The sequence below is a fragment of the Cinclus cinclus genome, chromosome 9 (assembly GCF_963662255.1).
Source record: "Cinclus cinclus chromosome 9, bCinCin1.1, whole genome shotgun sequence".
In the NCBI taxonomy this organism is placed as follows: domain Eukaryota; kingdom Metazoa; phylum Chordata; class Aves; order Passeriformes; family Cinclidae; genus Cinclus; species Cinclus cinclus.
Genome location: NC_085054.1, coordinates 27,887,622 through 27,910,240, shown reverse-complemented (window position 1 = coordinate 27,910,240; position 22,619 = coordinate 27,887,622). Strand labels below are relative to the sequence as shown.

The 22,619-nt window shown below is 39.6% G+C and overlaps 1 protein-coding gene across 1 annotated transcript in view; it reads left to right on the top strand.

The window, feature by feature from the left end:
* Positions 1-22,619, top strand: part of NEB (nebulin) — a 98,105-nt gene that overhangs the window by 32,833 nt on the left and 42,653 nt on the right. The window contains exons 55-89 of the mRNA XM_062498733.1: positions 203-406; positions 724-828; positions 1,302-1,409; positions 2,279-2,590; positions 3,009-3,212; positions 3,776-3,880; positions 4,359-4,466; positions 5,134-5,445; positions 5,835-6,038; positions 6,657-6,761; positions 9,007-9,114; positions 9,248-9,559; positions 10,443-10,646; positions 11,022-11,126; positions 11,593-11,697; positions 11,783-12,094; positions 12,399-12,503; positions 12,763-12,861; positions 13,037-13,138; positions 13,314-13,421; positions 14,234-14,545; positions 14,670-14,774; positions 14,859-14,963; positions 15,495-15,599; positions 16,496-16,603; positions 16,691-16,804; positions 17,643-17,840; positions 18,429-18,533; positions 18,956-19,060; positions 19,140-19,244; positions 19,721-19,828; positions 20,478-20,591; positions 21,043-21,240; positions 22,028-22,132; positions 22,417-22,521. Coding sequence (XP_062354717.1) covers positions 203-406; positions 724-828; positions 1,302-1,409; positions 2,279-2,590; positions 3,009-3,212; positions 3,776-3,880; positions 4,359-4,466; positions 5,134-5,445; positions 5,835-6,038; positions 6,657-6,761; positions 9,007-9,114; positions 9,248-9,559; positions 10,443-10,646; positions 11,022-11,126; positions 11,593-11,697; positions 11,783-12,094; positions 12,399-12,503; positions 12,763-12,861; positions 13,037-13,138; positions 13,314-13,421; positions 14,234-14,545; positions 14,670-14,774; positions 14,859-14,963; positions 15,495-15,599; positions 16,496-16,603; positions 16,691-16,804; positions 17,643-17,840; positions 18,429-18,533; positions 18,956-19,060; positions 19,140-19,244; positions 19,721-19,828; positions 20,478-20,591; positions 21,043-21,240; positions 22,028-22,132; positions 22,417-22,521 — 5,319 coding nt within the window. The remainder of the gene's footprint in view (positions 1-202; positions 407-723; positions 829-1,301; positions 1,410-2,278; positions 2,591-3,008; positions 3,213-3,775; positions 3,881-4,358; positions 4,467-5,133; positions 5,446-5,834; positions 6,039-6,656; positions 6,762-9,006; positions 9,115-9,247; positions 9,560-10,442; positions 10,647-11,021; positions 11,127-11,592; positions 11,698-11,782; positions 12,095-12,398; positions 12,504-12,762; positions 12,862-13,036; positions 13,139-13,313; positions 13,422-14,233; positions 14,546-14,669; positions 14,775-14,858; positions 14,964-15,494; positions 15,600-16,495; positions 16,604-16,690; positions 16,805-17,642; positions 17,841-18,428; positions 18,534-18,955; positions 19,061-19,139; positions 19,245-19,720; positions 19,829-20,477; positions 20,592-21,042; positions 21,241-22,027; positions 22,133-22,416; positions 22,522-22,619) is intronic.

Genomic DNA, 22,619 nt, shown 5'->3' with positions numbered 1-22,619 from the left:
CATTCTGTGAAATCATTTCTCTCTTAATGTAGCAGAAATGCAGCCGTTTTTTCTATGTTTTCTCTCATGCTTTGAATTTATTTAAATTAATTTAGCTGACAGTGAGGTTACTTACCGGTGAACTATTCACCATGTAAGTCACATTACTGTTATTATTGCTAGAATAACCAGTGTGGGTGATTTTTTTGGGTAATTTTAACAGAACTGCTACAAGTCTGACCTGGAATGGCTGCGGGGCATTGGCTGGGTCCCAATTGGTTCCTTGGAAGTTGAGAAAGCCAAGAGAGCAGGGGAGATCCTGAGCGATAAAATTTACCGCCAGCGTCCGGACACCATCAAGTTCACCAGTGTCACGGATTCCCTGGAGATGGTGCTGGCCAAGCAGAACGCAGACACCATGAACAAGGTGAGTCCTGGTCCCTCTGGGTGGCACATCAGAGGTCTGTGCCTCACCCCTGGAGCCAGGACTGGGAATGAACTGAGCACAAGCAATGCTCATTGGTTTATTCCTTCTCCTTAATCAATGTGGTGTTTTTAAAGTGTTGTTACATTTCCATAAGTCAGTCCTCCTTTTGTTAATATTATCTATTTCTAATTACCTAACTGATTATCCCTATTATATTTCCTGTATTTTTATCTGTTGTGGTCTATGTTTTCCCTGATGATTGAGATGTTAACCTGGTTTGTAATATCCTATAAATCTCTTCTTGTTTTCTCTTTTAGCGTTTGTACACTGAAGCATGGAACAAAGACAAGACCTCGATTCATGTCATGCCTGACACCCCAGAAATCCTGCTGGCCAAACAAAACAGAGTGAACTACAGTGAGGTGAGTGTAACTGAAATCTGAGACAGTTAAGTTGTACTTCTGACAAGTACACTTTTGTAATCTCTTACTTTTAGTTAATATTAGAATATTATCAGGTTGGTTACTTTCACAAAGGTCTGTTCCTCTGCTGTAATCAGAGTTGTTCCAGGAATTGACCTCCTGGATATCTAATTGGACTATTAAAGTATATTTTTCCCCATAAATGACAAATAATTTCTACAGCAAAGTATGCAAAACCTAGTTTTGCTTTGCTTGCCCTAAATGATTTTCATTTCCCAAGCATCTACAATAAAATTACGAAGTCTTTGAAATCTGCAGTTTTTTATTTCTAGCGAATGTAGAGCTGGGCAAGAGTTAAGTCGCCTGAAAATCAACAATATTGTTTAGGGACTTGAATAGTTTTACTCCTCAGATGTGCTTAACTGAAATGCTCTTTTGTTTTTGAAACAAAACTGTGAATATTTTTCTCACAGAAAATGTACAAACTGGCCTTGGAGGAGTCCAAGAAGAAGGGCTATGATTTGCGTTTTGATGCCATTCCCATTCAGTCTGCCAAAGCCTCCAGGGAGATTGCCAGTGAGGTGAGCAGGATTTGTTCTCATTTCTCTGTGGATTTGGTAATGGAAAATAATTATAATGTTTGCTACTGTCATACTTCATAGAATAGATAATACAGAAATCTATTTTCATAGTGATTCTTTTTAATGATTCCACTACATTGCCTTTAGTGCATGGAAGAAAGGAATAGCCAGTACTTTTATAATGAGGAATATATCACTGTAATAAATAAATATAATAATGTGAAGATTACTGATATACCCCCTGCAGTAGTTCTGTTGATATCCATGGATATTCAAACAGCATGACCAAAAAGGTGTATGAACCAATGGTAGAGTTAATTTATGATCAGGTTGATTTCTGATTCAGACAGTATTTTTGTTGAAGTTCGAAATTCAAATAATGAAATTCAAGATGTCTGAACATAAAACCAGGGATGAACTATGCAGTGACTGTGACAGCTTTTGCTTCTGGGGTGAGGCAGCATCACTTAGAAATGGAGGATAACGGATTTTTATGCTCCTTGTTTTCTTTCAAGTTTGATATTTCTATGCTTTTTATTAAGAGCAAATCATATGGTCTTTGTCAAGGACTTTTGTAAGAAGTTTTTTAAGTAAGTTGATATTTACCATTTAATATTAGTATTAGAAGAATATGAAATACCAAAATTCTTAAGATGTGACATTAAACATTTAGTGAATTGAAATTCTGTAATAACTATATAAAAAGTCTTACATAATTGTATCCAATAAAAATGCTTCTTACATGAAAATTAATCCCAAAGCAGAAAGACTTAAATTTTATCTTTACAAAATAATGAGTATGTTAAACTGTCAGAATTATTTATTAATTTGTCAATACACCAAGTAACTTTAAATCTCTTCTGTTTCAGTACAAGTACAAGGAAGGGTACAGGAAACAGCTGGGCCACCACATCGGGGCCAGGAACATCGAGGACGACCCCAAGATGATGTGGTCAATGCACGTGGCCAAGATCCAGAGTGACAGGGAGTACAAGAAGGACTTTGAGAAATCCAAGACAAGGTTCAGCAGCCCCGTGGACATGCTGGGAATTGTGTTGGCCAAGAAGTGCCAAGGGTTGGTCAGTGACATTGACTACCGGCACTACCTGCACCAGTGGATCTGTCTGCCCGACCAGAACGACGTGATCCACGCCAAGCAAGCCTACGACCTCCAGAGTGATGTGAGTTCTCTGGAATTTGATTTTTCCTGAGGAATGAGTTTATTTTACGTAACTGTATCAGGCCATCATATTCTGATGTGATAGAACAAACTTCTTGAGATTTATTTTCAAGTTTCATGGTTAATTGATGCTCAGGTTTCTTATGGGTTATATTAACTCACTGATATTTAAATGAAATATTTTAATTCTAGGATTTGGAGTATTTATCATTTGCCATTTTGTGAAACTTGGATAATGGTTTCAACCTTAATTTAGGTGAAATGCTGTCATTTTCTCTACAATTTTCTTTACAGCTTTGAATTTGTTTGAATGAAGAGCTGATAGGAAGGTTATTTTCCTTTGGAAAGGTGCACTGTATAGCATACATTATTGTGATTATTTTATTAAAATAACTTGTGTAATTTTTTTCTTGTAACAGAACTGCTACAAGTCTGACCTGGAATGGCTGCGGGGCATTGGCTGGGTCCCAATTGGTTCCTTGGAAGTTGAAAAAGCCAAGAGAGCAGGGGAGATCCTGAGCGATAAAATTTACCGCCAGCGTCCGGACACCATCAAGTTCACCAGTGTCACGGATTCCCTGGAGATGGTGCTGGCCAAGCAGAACGCAGACACCATGAACAAGGTGAGTCCTGGTCCCTCTGGGTGGCACATCAGAGGTCTGTGCCTCACCCCTGGAGCCAGGACTGGGAATGAACTGAGCACAAGCAATGCTGCAGTTCAGACATGATGCATTTTCAATCAGTGTGCTCATGTTTCACTCCAAACTCCTAGGCTAGGTAATGGGAGACTCAAATTTATATAATATTCTGCATTTCGCATTTAAATATTTTCCTTGGCATGTGTGTGCTTTGGGCACTAATAATGCTTTGGTTTATTTCTTATTCTGAAGCAATGTTGAGGTTTCCTCATGCTTTTAAACTCCCTCAGTTAAATTCTCCTTTTGTTGGCGTTACTGTTACCAGATTAACACATAACTGTATGTCCCCGTAATATTTTATAGTGTCATAAAATGGTTTGGGTTAGAAGGGACAGTAATAATCATTTTCTTCCAACCCCCTGCCACGGGAAGGGAGAATTTCCACTAGACCAGGTTCCTATCATTTTAATTAATGTGTTTTCCATGGTTATTGAGATATTGGCCTGGTTTGGAATGTCCTATAAATCTCTTCCTGTTTTATTTTTTAGCGTTTGTACACTGAAGCATGGAACAAAGACAAGACCTCGATTCATGTCATGCCTGACACCCCAGAAATCCTGCTGGCCAAACAAAACAGAGTGAACTACAGTGAGGTGAGTGCAACTGGAGAGCTGAGACAATGAAAGGGTTTCTGATAAGCACATTTTTGTCACCTCCCATTTTTTATTAGTGGCAAAATATTGTCAGGTTTTTTATTTGCATAAATGGCCAGTTCCAGTGCTGAAATCAGAGTTGTTCTTTCACAAAAATATATTTTCTTTTAAAATATATGTCATAAATGAGAAATCATTTCTACCGCAAATTGTGGAAATAGGTAATTTAACTTTTTAAATGATCCAGCCGTTGCCTTCCCTAAATGTTTTCCATTTTCCAAATGTCTACAATAAAATTGCAGGGTCTTTGGAATCTGTTTTTTTTTTGTGTGTGTGTCTGTAGAACCGTATTTAAACTGGCTGAAGATGAACAATATTGTTTGGGGACTTCTTTTGTTTTACTACATAGCTGTGCTGAACTGAAATGCAATTCTAAATTTTGTTTTTTGAAACAAAACTGTGAATATTTTTCTCACAGAAAATGTACAAACTGGCCTTGGAGGAGTCCAAGAAGAAGGGCTATGATTTGCGTTTTGATGCCATTCCCATTCAGTCTGCCAAAGCCTCCAGGGAGATTGCCAGTGAGGTGAGCAGGCTCTGTTCTCATTTCTCTGTGGAAAAGAATATGAATTCTTCTTCAGTTAAATGTCATAATGTCATATTGTTAAATGTCATATTCAACTAATGTCATATTTCACAAAATAGGTAATATAGAAACCTGTTTTCGCAGTGATTCTACCACAAGCATTTAGTGCACAAAAATAATGTTAGCCAGGATTTTTTACGAGTTATGTATCACAGTAATGTATAAATATAACAACATGAGGATTATTTATATGCCCCCCATTGCCATCCATGGATGGTCAAGTAGGATAAACAAAAAGATGTAAGAGTTTATGCTAGAGTCTGCCAAATTAATTTATGATTCAAAATAGGATGTACTTTAAAATCTGTCCTCAAAAGAGATACGTAATAAATAAATTCTAGAAGTTTAAATGCTTATCTTTTCTGGAGGAAAGAAATAATTCTGTTTCAATGTCACATTGAAATTCAAAACATTGGAATACAAAACCAGGAAAAAACTCTGCAGTGAGTGGGACAGGTTTTATTTCAAGCATGAGGCAATATCACCAAGAGACAGAGCATAACAGATTTTTATGATTCTTGTTTTTCTACCAAGAAATCTATTTAAATGCTTTGAGTTAAAAATGGATAAAATATATTAATATCTATATGGATTTTTTTTCTTGCAGTACAAGTACAAGGAAGGGTACAGAAAGCAGCTGGGCCACCACATTGGGGCCAGGAACATCGAGGACGACCCCAAGATGATGTGGTCAATGCACGTGGCCAAGATCCAGAGTGACAGGGAGTACAAGAAGGACTTTGAGAAATCCAAGACAAGGTTCAGCAGCCCCGTGGACATGCTGGGAATTGTGTTGGCCAAGAAGTGCCAAGGGTTGGTCAGTGACATTGACTACCGGCACTACCTGCACCAGTGGATCTGTCTGCCCGACCAGAACGACGTGATCCACGCCAAGCAAGCCTACGACCTCCAGAGTGATGTGAGCAAATCCCTACATTTCTAATACATCATTACATGTGTTTAATTTGGTTCTTGTAAACTGTAATTTTTAAAGCACGGTTTATAAGCCTTAGTTGCTTGCATCAGACTTGTTGAAATATTTTCATTCTTTTAATTCTTTAATCAAAGTTATGCTTAATCCTATTTTTTCAGTCCTTTTCCTGAGGTATAATTTGTGTGTTACTCTGCTCCAATACCTCTTCCTTTTCTTATTTGATAACTATTTTACTTAATCTTCAAAAACAACAATTGTTTTCAAAACCATATTCTCAGAAACATACCTAGTTGTTCATACATATGCTTGTTTATATTAATTTTAATATTTGATGACACTGGCCCATATATAACAAACTTCCAAATTTTTTTCAGGCTGTTTACAAATCAGACCTGGAATGGCTGAGAGGCATTGGATGGGTTCCTATTGGTTCCTTGGAAGTTGAGAAAGCCAAGAAAGCTGGAGAAATCCTCAGTGACAGGAAGTATCGGCAACCTGCAGACAAAATCAAATTTACCAGCGTCACTGATTCCTTGGCCATGGTCTTAGCCAAGCAAAATGCTGAGATCATGAACAAGGTGAGGGTGGCATTGCCAGTTAATAGAACTTGTTCATGAGGTGAAAAATTCAAAATACAAACCAAAATGAAGAAGATTGGGGGAAACTAGAAGATTGTGTCTTTAAGAGAAAATTAGTGTCCGAATTCAGCCATTGTACAGGAAAGCTGTTCTCTTAGGGCTCAGTCTGAACAGCTGTTAAAAATCTACAGACAAAAGTCCCTTAAATCACAGATTTTCCAAGGGTAATACTGCATTATGAACAAGTGATGAGGAAATACCTGAAATTCTCTGGATGTGAGACTTCTGCAACATATCTCACGTCTGGAGGGGGAAAGTCACTAAGTACCTCCTCTTTTATAGCAAGCATAATCAAACAACTTACACAGAATAATTAAACAACATTTCCTCCTATGGCTGTTTCTCCACAATTCAAAATCAATCAATTGCTGCACCAGCTTAACCTGAGAAATAATGAGAAGGGACAAAGTTTCCTTCTTCAGCTGTTCGGAGAGAAGCTTTGTTGAATCAGCGTATAAGAGCTTACTGGAACTACCCATAGCAGTGTGTAAAATGATTGTAATTGTAAAATAATTTCATAAAGATCTGTTTGTAAAGGGCTGTTTTCCTTTCTCGCAGCGCTTGTACACAGAAGCCTGGGATGCAGACAAGAAGTCCATCCATGTCATGCCTGACACACCAGACATTCTGTTAGCAAAGGCCAACGCAGCCAACATTAGCAATGTAAGGACATTTAAACATTTACTAAACTAGTGGAAATTCAGAGTGAAGTCAGCATTTCTTTAATCATAAAGATGTTCTAAATTACACATTCATGAAAAATTTGGGAGACAGTTACAAAATGTAGAAATCCCATCTTTCAGAATATTAATAAGCAGTTTTCTGTCTTCTTTTGTGTAGAAACGTTATGTACAAGCCTGGGAAGAGGCCAAAAAGAAGGGTTATGATATGAGAGCTGATGCAATTCCAATCAAAACCGCAAAAGCATCAAGAGATATTGCGAGTGACGTACGTTCTTCCTTTACATTTATTTTCAGTCACCTTAAAAACAAGAATATGTATTTTTGTGATCAGTAGCAATAGGAAATTATGGTACCTTCATTGCAGATTCACTTCTTTTTTGCATTTCCAGTACAAGTACAAAGAAACCCACGAGAAGGAGAAAGGCCACTACATCGGGTGCCCCAGTGCCAAGGAGGACCCCAAGCTGGCGTGGGCCGCGCGCGCCATGGCCCTGCAGAACGACCGCCTCTACAAGAAGGGCTACAACGATTCCAAGACCCAGATCCACATCCCTGTGGATGCCCTGTCGGTGCAGGCAGCCAAGGAGTGCCAGACCCTGGTCAGTGACATTGACTACAGGCAGTACCTGCACCAGTGGACCTGCCTTCCTGACCAGAACGACGTGATCCACGCACGGCAGGCCTATGACCTGCAGAGCGACGTGAGTGACGATCAGTCTAGGACAGCTTTAGGGCAGCTGTGTGAGGATCTGTTTGTTAGTGACCTGAAAATGTGCTTTGAAATTCACCTTTTGAGCCTGTGGTTGGTCCTGTGATGTTCAATTTATCCTTTCCAAAGGATTTTAGCTTGGGTACCAGAAATATTTGGGGAAGCTTATAAAGAAGCCGTGTTTTCTTGGTCTGCTCTAGAATGTTTGTTTGCAGCCTACTTGCCGATTACACCTCTGGTTTGAATGCAGTGTCTTAAAAGTATCATTATTTCTGTGCAAATCAGGGATGCTGTGTCTAGAAAGGACCTGGTACAGCACAGTGTTGCTGGCTGCTTGTTGTGTAAAGAGTATGAGAAGAAGTTGGGGAAAGGCTTATAAAAAAACCTTCTTGCACTTAGAGTTAGAGCTACAGAATCCCAAAATAATTTGGGTTGGAAAAGATCATCTTATTCCAACCCCCTGTCATGGGCAAGGGACATCTTCCACTAGACCTGATTATTCAGAGCCTCATCCAAGGATACCTCTGCAGTGCCAGTAACCCTTGTTTGTTTTATTTTGTAGAACGTGTACAAGTCTGACCTGGAGTGGCTGCGAGGCATTGGCTGGCTGACAGAAGGTTCTGTGGATGTGGTCAAAGCCAAGAAAGCCCAGGAGCTCCTCAATGACCGCTTGTACCGCACGCGACCAGAGCAGCTCAAGTTCACCAGCATCACCGACTCCCCAGACGTTGTCCTGGCCAAGACCAATGCCATGCAGCTCAGTGATGTAAGACCACCTTTCACTTGTGGGATGACCTTTCTTGTTTTTTTCTGGTGGAGAGTAGAATTTCTACGGTGGGAATGACGAGCTGGGAAGTTTTGCAAGTTGAAATTACTAAAGAATCGCTCTCGGTGTTTTTTTCTCACCATGCTGAATTTCCATTGTTCTTCCTTTCTCCTCAGCGTCTGTATCGTGAGGCCTGGGATAAAGACAAGACCCAGATTTCCCTCCCTTCGGACACTCCTGTCATGCTGCAGTCCAAAGTCAACGCTCTCAACATCAGCAATGTAAGAGAATAACATGAAATATTTTTTAAATTTAAAAAATGAAGGCTGGAAATTGTTCTTCCAGTTTTTGCTGTAAATGGTGAAGTACAAACTTCTAAATGTTCTTGTAAACAGGAAATTACATCCAGAGGCATTTTATCACCTCTCAGCCTACCAATAGATTATGTGTTCATGAATGAACTCCGAGGCTCAGTGTGCAGTTCCACACAGCTCCTGCTCCCTTTGGCAAAACCTGCCAGATACATTCCATGGAGACATAGTGGTCTGTCTTCAGGAATATTTCTGCTGCCTCTTTGTATTTTAGTCTTGCACTTACTTTAAGTCATGAGTTTTCTGTTGAGACACTTGCCAGGATCATTATTGTAACTCTGCCAGTTATAGGAAACAAGCAGAGCTCCCAAGCTGGTCATTCCAAGCAAGTAGAAAGAGTTTCACTGTGTTTAACGAAGATGATTAATTTTCTTTACAGAAACATTATCAGAAGGCCTGGGATGAGGTCAAGGCGAAAAGCTATGACCTAAGAGCTGATGCCATTCCCATCAAACAAGCCAAGGCCTCCAGAGACATTGCCAGTGAGGTACAGCCTTCTCTTTACGTGTCTCAGCAGAGCTGAGCGAAGCTCAGGCTGGCAGCCTGGGCAGGTGGAAGCCTTTTGTCTGGTGGTTGTGTTCAGGTGAGCAACACACCTTCTGTTTTCTCTGCATTTCCAGTACAAGTACAAAGAAACCCACGAGAAGGAGAAAGGCCACTACATCGGGTGCCCCAGTGCCAAGGAGGACCCCAAGCTGGCGTGGGCCGCGCGCGCCATGGCCCTGCAGAACGACCGCCTCTACAAGAAGGGCTACAACGATTCCAAGACCCAGATCCACATCCCTGTGGATGCCCTGTCGGTGCAGGCAGCCAAGGAGTGCCAGACCCTGGTCAGTGACATTGACTACAGGCAGTACCTGCACCAGTGGACCTGCCTTCCTGACCAGAACGACGTGATCCACGCACGGCAGGCCTACGACCTGCAGAGCGACGTGAGTACCCACGGAGATGTGTAGTTTTGTTATTTAATAGATTATAGCCTTATTCTGATTGTTCAGTGCTACACAGTCCCAACAGGTTTATATTTAGTCTGTTTTCTTCAATTTTTTGATACTGCTGTGATGTGCTCTTTTGCACCCTTAAAAAGCATCAGTTTCATCTCTATATTTTGTAAAACTTCAGTTGATAATACATAATGCTTTTGGGGAGGTGTGATTTGGAGAGGCTGAAGGATTTGTATTTCTTCCTTTGATGGGCTTAGAAACAACAGCTGTTTGCTGCCTTGGAATCAAGTGGCTTTTTTTACTTCTCTTTGCTGGAGTCAGCTTGGAAATTTATTTAATTGGAGGAAAACTCCATGAGACAGCCTGTGAGAAGTTTTAGTGGCTGATTGCAAAGCAGAAGGAGTCAGTGCAGCTGATTTCCTGACCTGGTTTTGCTGTTTATCAGTTCCTCTTCTACTGTTTCAATTACAAGCTTCAGAGATGAGATTTCTGTTCCTTGCTTTTTGTCAGTTTTCCTGGTAGGCAGCTTGGGGGTTTTGTTAGGACTTGTAAATTGTTGAAATAACTAGAGGAACAAGTATTTTGGAGGGGACAGGAAGACTCTTCTAAGCTTTTATTATTTATCACCATTATGTGCAACTCCTTTCAGTTGTTTCCCCTTACAAGGATTAGAATGTGTTGTTTAAGAACTGAATTACTTACAACTTTGTTGCCAGATTTAATTTTACTTACAACACTGAACATCTCCTGTGTATAAAAAGGATTCATTGACTCTAGCTAGGTTTATAAAACATAATCTGCTCTGCATAGCTTAAAATAATTAAGACAATAATTTTAAACAATGTTTTCCTTTTCTGACTATCTCACCCAGGCTGTGTATAAGTCAGACCTAGAGTGGCTCCGTGGAATTGGCTGGTTGCCCAACGAGTCTCCAGTAGTTAAAAGGGTGAAGAATGCCCAGGATCTCCTGAGTGACAAAGTGTATCGGACCCCCATTGACAGTGTGAAATACACCAGTGTTGTGGATTCCCCAGATGTTGTTCTGGCCAAAATCAACGCTGAACAGATCAGCACTGTACGTTCAAACCTCCTCAAAGCTGCTTCCACACTAGAAACCAAAGCAGAAGAGAAATCTCACTGCTAATATATAAAACTGATCAGTGGTGTTTCAAGTTTAATATTTTTCCAAACATTTTAATCTTTAGACTTTATAGTTCAGGAGAGATTTATGGGATTTTATGTTACTGATAAGTGAAATTCCATCATTCTGGGGAACATTCTTTTACTTGTACTATATATAAATACTAAATTTTATTTATATTACATATTGCATATGATATATGATATAGTATATGTTATATATTATATATTGATATATATAATATATATTTATTACATTTATGTTATTGATAAGTGACATTCAATCATTATTAAATGACTGTTTTAACAGCCAAAATATAAAGAAGCCTGGGAAAAGGACAAGACTATGATCCACATAATGCCAGACACACCTGAAATCACCCTAGCCAAGGCTAATGCTGTTAATTACAGCCAGGTATGTTTATCATTCTGTTTTCTCTAAAATAAGATGTGAATTATATCATTCTAAGATGTAGAATCTCTTTGAATCTCATTGAAGTCTGTCCTCATACAGGGCTTGTGACATTCCCTTCCCTCTACTGAATATCCTTTAAGAATTCATGCACTTAAAAATAAATACTTGCATTCAGCTATTTAAAAATTATTAATATCATGCCCCACTGAGGGAATATTTGATTGAAATGGATGAGAATCCAAGCATACAAATGTTTTCTGCACTTTTCTAAACACTCTTCTGTGCTTTATAGGTTGCTCAACTGGTGTTGCATGTTTCAGTGGCAGCTGCATTTATGGTTAGGAGCTGGAGAAATGCTCCAAAGCTTTAATTGTATTTCAGCAAATGAATGGCTGGAAAGTCTGTTTCTATAATGGCAAATGCCAGAGCACTCAGCGTGTGTGTGATGTTTTATCTGCCTTTTCAGAAACAATATAAAGGAGCTTGGGATGAGCTGAAGACGAGCTACGATTTGAGAGCAGATGCAGTTCCAATCAAGACAGCCAAAGCTTCTAGAGAGATTGCCAGTGATGTAAGTGCCAAAAGAGGCATCTCCTATGCTCCAAGAGCTCTTTCATGCTAGCTGTTACTAATGGTGACCTCTGCTTTTCCCCCAGTACAAATACAAGCTGGAGCACGAGAAGCAGAAGGGACACTACGTGGGAGTGCCGAACGCAAAGGGAGATTCCAAAATCCAGTTTGCCCTGGATGTAGCCAAAGTTCAGAGCGAACGAGAGTACAAGAAGTACTTTGCCAAGCAGAAGACCCAGTGCCACCTGCCAGTGGACATGATGTCCATTGTGGCAGCCAAGCATGGGCAGACCCTGGTGAGCGATGCCGATTACCGGCAGTACCTGCACCAGTGGATCTGCCTCCCTGACCAGAACGATGTCATCCATGCCAGGCAAGCCTACGACCTCCAGAGCGATGTAAGTTCACCTCAAAACACCCTACAGCTTAGTTCTGTATTGCTTCTTCTTATTCTGCTTCAGCTCTAAGGAGTGGGGATCTTTTCCTGAAGTCAGGGAACTCACCTTGCTCTTCCTTAGAGTTGCAAAGTTTAGGCCGCTTATAAATTGCCATGTTTGAAGGGTGATAAATTCAGATGTAGTGCTCGTGTTGGAATTACTGCTCTCCTTTTAACCACTGGAAGTAAATTCTGTTATTTATGATCTTGCTGGATGGTACAGGGCAGTGTGGCTAAGAGCATGGACCCTGTTTTTTTTTCCCCAGGCTGTTTATAAAGCTGATCTGGAATGGCTGCGAGGAATCGGATGGTTGCCAAATGATTCTCTTGGAGTCAAGCATGTCAAATATGCTGGAGATCTCCTGAGTGAGGTAACCAAATGTTTTTCAATACTAAAATTTTCTTCGGGGGTATTTGTCACTCAAAGGATTTTAAATGGTTTAAACAATGAGGTTTTTTTTCAAATGATAAATGCAGCTGCAGTATTTTCACAACATTCATTGTGTCTGGAGAGGTTTTTCTCCATGACTACTTCTCCATGAGTACTTCCTTGCCATGTGTATCTATTCAGAATTGCTGTATTAGGCCTCAAATATTCCAGGGTAATCAGTTTTTGTTTTATTTGTACAGAGGAAGTACCGCACAAGAGCTGAAACTCTCCCATTCACTCCCGTGGCTGACAGAGTTGATTATGTCACAGCAAAGAACAGTACTGAAATCCTCAGTGATGTAAGTTTGCTCTCAGTGCCTGGGCTACATTTGACTTCTGTGATTCTGTATTTAAAGTGCTTTGTCTAATGGCCTTGCAAATTCAAGGGTTGGTTCATTATTTTGTGCATAAATCATGGTGTTTTCCCAGTTCTGTGGTGGTGCTACAAGGCAGTCATTTCTTTCTGTGTCCTAGATTAAATACCACAAAGAATGGAATGAGGCCAAGACAAATTATACTCTCACAGACACACCACAGCTGGATATGGCCCGAGAGGCAGCCAGAATTCTAAATCAGGTACGTGGTCTCTCCTTGACAGCTTCTACTCACATTTTTTAGGTATTTAGAAAACCTGCCTTATTGATAACAACCTGAAGGAAGGATTTGTTGTATTTCTATATAAATTACATGCATACAGTAATCACCATCACTGTAGCAGTCTTGAATTCCTCATTACTTTAATTTCCCACAGAATTTGTACAAGGAAAGTTGGGAGAAAGAAAAAGCCACTGGTTACCTCCTGCCTCCTGACACGGTGCAGATCTCTCATGCCAAGCACTCAAGTGATGTCCAAAGTGAGGTAATGATTTTTCTCATTCGGAGGATGAGTGCTTGGAAGTCTGAAGTGTTAAAGACCTTGAAAATTCCCCAAATTAAAAGCTTTCCATCTGGGGTAACACCCAGACTTTTAATGGCCTATGAATTCCACTGTCCTCCAAATAATTCCGCTATCTTTGTGATTATGGGGTTTGGAGATCTTAGTGCTGAAGGGCAGATTCCTTCCACATTCACTCTCTCCAGAAACAGTCTTTTCAAAATTAACTGAGCTGGACTTCCATCTTTTATAAGTGTTAAATACTTGAAGTGATACTATGATTATAACATGTATAACTCTGATTTCACTGGCCTATCAAAACCTGTAGGCCAGTACACACTTTACATTTTAAACATTTGCATAATGGATCTTGAAATTGTTGCATGGTTCTTATTTGGAATAAACATTATGTCAAAACTGTGTGATATAAGTACCATAAATAAGCATCTCTTCAGACAATCTCAAATAATTTGTTGCCAAAATGAGACTAAATGCACTTGTTAGAAAACATTTTCTAGCAAGCCTTTCCTCTTGTGTTAACAATACCTTTTACTGAAAATTGGGAGTATATTGGACTAGAATATGCTATGTTTTAAACTGGAAGGCCTGTGCAAAGTAACATTATTATTTGTGACCAGATTTTTATCTGGTCATGTACTGAAAACCTAAGGCTGCATTTGACGGCTCCCTATCTCATCTGCCCTTTGAGTTGACAAACCTGAAGCTGTTCCCTGGTTAAAACCACAGTGTATACAGCCAGTGCCGATTTTCTCTGTGTTCCTCCCCTCTCCCATCAGCTGAAATACAAAGCTGAGTATGTCAAGCAGAGAGGTCACTACGTGGGAGTTGCCAAGATGAGGGATGACCCCAAGCTGGTGTGGTACGAGCACGCGGGCGAGATCCAGAACGACAGGCTGTACAAATCAGACTACAACAAAACCAAGTCCAAAATCCACATGCCTTCGGATGCCATGGCAGTTGTGGCAGCCAAGGAGTGCCAGAACTTGGTCAGTGACATTGACTACAGGCAGTACCTGCACCAGTGGACCTGCCTTCCTGACCAGAGCGACGTGATCCACGCACGGCAAGCCTACGACCTGCAGAGCGATGTGAGTGATGGTGCAGCCCTGCAAGGTCCTTTCCACGTGGTCTGGCCTCAGGATGTTGCCCACAGCACGTAATCCATCCTGAGTTCAGTAATTTCTGTCTTTTTGCATTGTCTTTGTGGTTTAGAACATCTATAAAGCTGATTTGGAGTGGCTTCGTGGTTGTGGTTGGATCCCTCTCGATTCAGTGGAGCATAAGAAAGTTAAGAATGCACAGGAACTGATAAACAAGGTAAGAGAAAATATTTCAACGGTTCCACAATTAGCACTTCTTGCTCATGCACAGTGTTTAAGACATTATTTCATCTCTTTGCAGAGAGCATACACAAAAGAAGCCCTGGAGAACTTTTCCAAATACACCAGTGTGGTTGACACTCCTGAGATTGTTTTGGCAAAGATGAACTCTGTCAATCAGAGTGATGTATGTACCTTTTAAAAAAAATTAAAATTCATATAGATGAATTAATAGGTTATTTAATTGCTTTTGCTAACTGTGCTAGTTTTAGCCTTATGTTTTTGTGTGTGCACCTCAATAATTACAGGTTTTCCTGGGGTAAACAAGTTTAGTAAGAAGTGATATGAATGAACAGCACAATATTGCTGTCCAAATAGACAATTCTCCTGTAGAAGAATATGGCATGTCCCTGACTTAGAGTTTGCATAGATTTTTCCTACAGTAGTTGAAAACGGAGTCCTTATCTTGATGAACAGTTCCTGGAGTTCCTGGTGTTGCTAAACTGCATTTGCTAAGCAGTGTCTTAAATTTTTCAAGAATACCATGTGGATTTCGGGGTGACGCAGTAACATTTGCCTGTGCATTGCAATGATTGGAATGTCCTACACAACATAATTACATTATGACACAAGAGAAAATTAATGTCTACTATAATAGATGGACCAATAGGAATAATGTATTTATCCTCTGGAATTAACACTGTGTTTTCTTTTGTAGCTAAAATACAAAGAAACATTTAACCAGGAGAAAGGCCAGTACATCGGGTCTGATGATACTCCTGCTCTGCACCATGCCAAGGACATGTCCTTGCTCCACAGTGAGGTGAGATCCCATAAACATCAACCTTTGAAAGCAACAGTGTGGGGTGCACTTGAGGAACTGTTCTACTCTCAGCAGTGGCACTGGGAAGGTTATTTAATCCCTTTTTTTCTTCAGCTTTCCCATTTGGATCATTGGAATCAGGATGATTTCTTTCTTTATTGAAGTGATCTCAAAGGACAGCTGTGTGGTGCTTGGAAATCGTAATAGTTTGATAAAAACAAACATAATTCCATTCAGTAATATCTTCTGACCTTACTGATAAATTTTGCATTTATCTTTTTGATAAGAAATGAAAACTGTGGATGACTTACATTATTCAGCAGTATATTCAGAGTAGTCTCACTGATTTTAGTGAGAAACCTCTATTTTTTAAAAATACAAGTGATTACTTGTATTACTATTCATATGTATTGCTATATGCATTACTATTCATATGAATAGTCACTTCATAATTTAATCTGAAGGTGAATATATTTAATTTTCAACAAAATAAGTATTAGGACAGTGCCATTAACACGAATGTTTCTTTAATAAACACCAGTATTTCTTGAAGATTTTTCACAATTTTGAGCATCTGTAAAACTATCAATCTCAATTCTGTACTGCACTTTTAAACCAGAGGTCATATCTATATTTTTTGATATTTTCATTACTCTTCTGGTATAAATGTAATAAAGAGAGCACAAATCAGCTGTCTGGTAGCTTCCTGAAGTGAACAGTTCTGCTGTTTGCCTTATACTGAATGAGTGTTCAAAATGAACATTCTCAATTTAATTTATTGGGAAGCACTCTGTAAAAACATTCTGTTTTCCATGTTGTATCCCATGTGTGTGTAACTGGGAAATAGAATTGATTTTTTTTTCATCAAAATCTGGCTGTGCTTTTTTTTTGTCTAGAAACATTACAAGAAGGCTTGGGAACTGAGCAAGCCCATTGGATACACACTGGATGAGAAATATGTTCCACTTGTGGGAGCCAAACATGCAAACCACATCAACAGCGAGGTCAGCGGGGATTTCCCATTCTTTCCCTTTCCCCCCCCAATATGTTGTTAGAATGAACATTAAAATTTCCACATGGATATTTTTCAGCTTAAATATAAGGAAATATATGAGAAGCTGAAAGGCCATTACCTGGCTGGGAAGGATATTGGTGATTTCCCCAGTGTCATTCACTCCCGGGAATTCCAGAAAATGAGGAGCGCGGTAAGGAGTGAACAAGTCTGGAATATTTTCCATTTCCTTTACTTCACTGCTTATTTCACTGGTGAAATTCACTGTTTCATTATTTAAACATAATTAATGCAAATCTTAGTAGAGCTGTAGAATCACAGGATCATTAAAGTTGGAAAAAGCTTCCAAGATCAAGACCAGCCATAACATAAATCCACAATAATATCAGTAAAACTTATTTCAACATGTTTATGTTTCCCAAATGCTTATTTATATATGGTTTGAATAATTGAATTTTAAATTATTTAGGAGATTGAGAAAGGATTTGTTTAGCTATTAGAAATACTACAGTAAGGAAAAAAATCTCTTCTTTTGTTTCAGTCTAAGGATCTGAGCAGTAAAAAAATACCACGTGGGATTCATTTCCTTTACAAATGAAAGTGTGGATTTGGAGTTGAAATAGGAGTTTAAGAAGTGGGAAAGGAAATGCACATTTGGTGTGTTGCTGTTGTCAGCACTGCACATACCATGTGTCATACAGGATATAAAATCAGTGTAATCCCAAATACTCTATCATTAATTAGATGAAAACCATGTGTGGAGCATGAGTTTTTAATCCTGAAGACTTACTAGTTTTCTCATCAGCTGTTAAAACTGCAAGTGAAGGTAATTGTTGTCCTTCCAGAACTTCATCAAAATAAAAGGTGATTAATATCCCAGCTAAGATTTCTATCCTGTTGAATCCCATGGGAGCTTAGCTGCTAAGTCCAGCAAACACAGGTTGTGCTGTCACCTTTTAGTCCAAAATCCAAAATTGTACAGAAAACCACTCTTATTTCCTCTGACCTTTTCCCCAATCTTTGCTTTCCAGCTGGCCTACAGAAAGAATTATGAAGACACCAAGAAAAATGTCCATATTCCAGCTGACATGATGAACCACGTCCTGGCCAAGAAGTGCCAGTACATCCTCAGTGATCTGGAATACCGCACGTACTTCCACCAGTGGAGCTGTTCCCCTGAAGAAAATGATGTTATTCACGCCAGGAAAGCCCAGGAGATTCTGAGTGATGTCAGTTAATCATTTATTTAGAGCCATAAAATAGGCTGGGTTGGAAGAGACCCATCAAGGTCATCCAGTCCAACTCCTGGCCCTGTGCAGGACACCCCAAAAATCCCACCAGGAGCCTGAGGGCATTGTCCAAACCTTCTAAACTTATGTGAACTTACTGAACCCATTTGTGTGATGTTACAGTTGCCTTTCCCTATATTTTTTCCCAAGTATCTCCCATAATATTTAAATATGAAATTAATAACCATGGCTTTAGGTTCTTAGTACTAATCCCTGCAGGGATCCTTATCTGTTGTAATTGAGAATGCTGGAATTAGCACAGGGGCCAGGACAGCATTCAGAATCCTTCTGGATCCAGTGGGTCTGGAAAAGAATTCCCCTTGTTTGTTGGGGTTGTACCAGCCCACAGCTGAGAGAATGGTGCTCATACTCTGCAGTCAGTGTTGTCTCAGCTTGGGCCAACCAACCTTCCCAAGAAAATCTGAGGGTGTGTTCATTGCCTGGCTTTAGTAGGATGCAGAATTCCTTGGTTTAATTGTCAGAATGCAAATTTCTCCCTAACCTAATATTCTGTTCACTTCCATGTAGGCTGTGTATAAAGATGACTTAAATTGGCTGAAGGGACTTGGGTGTTATGTCTGGGATACTCCACAAATCATACAGGCTAAGAAATCCTATGACCTGCAGAGCCAGGTAAGCTTTCCTTAAATAAATAAATATTTATGTGGTTTTTCTTCCATTTATGATTCACTGGGGTTGACTTGTCCTATTCCAGAGCAGAATGAAGTAATTTTTGTAACATCAGAAATTATTTTGTTTAATCTATGAAAATGCAGTATTGGAGTTGCTTCTGTAAAGACATCACTTGTGTAATTGGAGGAGGAGAAAACAGGAGAATGTAAAGACAGCTGTGGTTTTTAATTTCATTGCTCCTTAGTTCCTACTGGCTGTATATTAAGTATTTCTATTTTGTGACCTGTCACTTTCAGAGTTGATATTCACTGAGCTGTGATCTTTGATTTCAGCTGTCCAGATGTGATTTTAAAGGAAGCTGGAAGGGGATTTCCACGTCATTTTCAGCACTAACAAGTGTTTTGTTGGTTTTGTGTCCTTAGATAAAATACACCTCTGCAGGGAAGGAGAACTTCCAGAACTTCAGTGTGGTTACAGACACCCCTGTCTATGTGACTGCTCTGCAAAGTGCTGCCAATGCCAGTGAGGTGAATCCCCACCTTTTCTGCTCAGGATTGTCCTTCTGAGCATCGAAACAATTCACTAATCCCAGCCTTCATCTTCCAGGTGAAATACAAGGAGGAATTCCATAAGACTAAGGACAAGTACACAACTGTGACTGAGACAGTGGATTCAGAAAGAGTTCAGAGTTTGAAACATCTCTACAGTGATGTAAGTGTTTATACACAATGTTTTGTTTTCCTCTTAAGGACCTTTTATGTGGGGTTTTTGTTTTATTTTGTTTGTTCACATTGTTTGAAGATAAACACCCAAACCAGGAGCTTCTCAAAGTGAATGCTGGCCCTCTGCACTGCTTGAGCTTGGGGGGATGTTGTATTTCAGGCAAGGGCCATGTTTTCCACCTGTAACGCCAGTCTTGGCGAAACACCTGGACTAATAAATGGATTCCCTGAATAAAATTACCCCTGAACAAAATTAGAACCTCATATGAGAACAGACATGAATAGTTAGAAAGGATTTTTATCACCCTTTACATGCACTTGGTATTATCACTTAATATATTCTTTACAATACTTTACTATGTGGTATCCAAATAAAAGCAAAAGGGCTTTTGATTTCTATTGGTTGTTGAAAATGATTTACAAGAATCAATTTTCCACTCACACAAAATTTCTGTTTCCCCACAGAACCTCTACAAGAAGGCCTGGGATAAAGTGAAGGCCACCAGCTATGCACTGCCCTCAGATGCTGTAGCCTTGGCACGTGCCAAAGAACTGAAGCACAATGCAAGCACTGTAAGTGAATTTATTTTTATTTAATGATATCATCAATTCTAACAGTGAAATCCTTTATGCCTTGCATCTACTATAGATACAAATATTTTTTTAACTTTAATTTACCTTCCCTTTTTAATTGAGATGTAATATGGATCTGTAGATAATGATTTTTCTCAGATAGTCATTTGGGTAGCAGTCCTTTGTGGCTTCTTGTCATTGAAAAAAAAAAGTCAGTTTTTATATTAATCCAAACTGAAAATGTTAGGGTTTTTCTAGTCTAAGTTTCATGAGCATCCAGGTCAGAAAAGCTACCAAAATCTTTAAATGATGCTGACTAAGTACAGAAAACATGCTTTATTGAAGTTAGAATTAAGAGACACCACTCCACAGATCTCTTTGAATGAAACAGCTGGAACAATAAATAAGTGCCTTATTCTGCATCTATTTATTTTTAAAATCCTCTAGTCTGCTGTTGCTTTACAACCTGATTGTTATGATGTGGTTTCTTTGCCATTTAAGAAAAAACCAAAAAGCTAAAACCCTGCTTTAAAGCCTTTCTCTACTTGTTGGCCTCAAATTTTTTGATTAACAATGATGAATTTTGTTCTAAAACTACAACTGACTCGTTGGAATGAGTTAATTGCTGCATGTCTTTGCTTGTGCTCAGGTCAAATACCGTGAGGAGTATGACAAGTTCAAAGCCCTGTACACCCTCCCCAGAGGTGTTGAGGATGATCCCAATACAGAAAGGTGCCTCAGAGTTGGGAAGCTCAACATTGATGTAAGTGTTGGTTCTGGATGTGTGTTTACCTGATCAAGCCATGCTTGTCTCAGAAGCAGCCACTCAAAGAATCCCCATGTCTTGATCCAGACATCCCATTCCCTGTGCATTTGGCAGCGTGCAGCATTTGCTAAATTCTAGAATGCAACCATAAATTTAAGTTTTAATTCAATTACTGCATTGCCTGCATGGCCAAAACTTTAGTGTAATAGGGGTGAAATAATTATCTGCCTCCTTCTAACTCATCAGCTCAATGAAAATTGAACAATTCACATTTTACCTCCCTTGCTGAGGTTTTGCAAATTACTTTTAGAGCAGGCCAGATGTAAATTTTAGTGAGAGCCAAAGTGATCGCTCTCCCACTGACATCCCACGAAAACAGCAAGATTTCCTCCAAACTGATCAACAATTTGTGCTTCAGCTTTACTAAAACACTGCTTTAATTCCACAGCGCCTGTACAAAGAAGCCTATGAGAAGACCAAAGCCAAGGTGCACATTGTGCCTGACATGGTGGACATCATCTCAGCCAAGGATGCCCAGAAGAAGATCAGTGAGGTCGATTATCGCACACGGCTCCATGAGTGGCTCTGTCTGCCAGACCTGCAGGTCAACACCCACGTGCGAAGAGTCACTGACCAAGTCAGTGATGTAAGTCCCCAAATCTCTTGTTCCTGGCTCACTTGTGAGAACATTCCTTCATTTGGGCTCTGTTGGAGGAAATGATTCAGCAAAAATGTCGCTGGAGGTTGCCACTTGATTTTTGTGACATTTGGCAATAAATGGGTTGTTGAGATGGGGCTGAGTTGAACAGAATCAGAAAATCCCAGAATGGTTTGGGTTGGAAAGGATCTTAAAGCTCATCCAGTTCCACTGCCTGCCATGGGACACCTCCCACTATCCCAGGTTGATCCAAGCCCTGTCCAGCCGGGCCTGGGACACTTCCAGGGATGGTGAATCTACAACCTCTGTGCAACAATTTCAGTAATTTCAGTGTTCGTAGTGTAGGCATTTGGGTCATAACATTACAGTTCTACTCTGCCTGGAAATTGTCCTTTAGCTGGTTGCATGAGGCATGGAAACTTTGGAAGTCTGAGAAAGTCCTGGTTGGACAGAGCTTCTACACACTTGCCATGACCAGGTCAGCCCAGGAGTAGGATTGGGCAGTAAATCAGTGCCCAGTAGGATGTGCAGGTAGTTTTTTCTAAAAAAATCATTGGTTTCTAAATTTATTGCCAAAATTGAAGGAAATAGAACAAAAATTATTTGAATTCCAGAAGGAATTGTTTTGATTTTCTCAAACAACAACAACAAAAACCCAAAACAAAGTAGCAAAAACCTTCCTTGCCACCATTTGACAGTTGTATTTTGGAGCAATTTAAAAATAAGGGATGAGATCCTGATGGAATTCTTACAGGTTCCTTCTCTTCTTCCTTAGGTGATCTACAAGGACGATCTGAACTGGTTGAAGGGCATTGGCTGTTTTGTCTGGGACACTCCTGAAATCCTCCATGCCAAGCAAGCCTATGACCTTCGCAGTGATGTGAGTGGGTAACTCTGGGTTTGCTTCTTAGTCTTCTTTTTCACTCCACTGTGGGTTTATTCCACTCCAGGTGTAGTTCTGGAAAATGTTATTTATCCTTCTTGATTGAAGGAGTCAATAAATAACAAGCCATAGTTCCAATATACTTTCTGTTTCAATGGTGGTTCACAAATAAAATAGCTCAGTGATGAAATAAATAGTAAGAAGAGTAAATGTGATAATACAATAAATGAAATTAACAGTTGCTAGCATTAGTAATTAGAGCTCTTGCTTTCTCTCTGCAGATTAAGTATAAATCTAAAGCAGAAAAAATGAAGAAGGACTTCACTGTGGTCATGGACACTCCTGTCTACGTCCAGAATGTGATCAGTGCCTTGAATTTAAGTGAGGTAAATGTTTCTCTCACCTTCCAGCCAATATTCCAAATGCTGTAACCTCACCAGCTTTAGAACTATGACTTTTAATATGTTTTTAATAATATAATTTC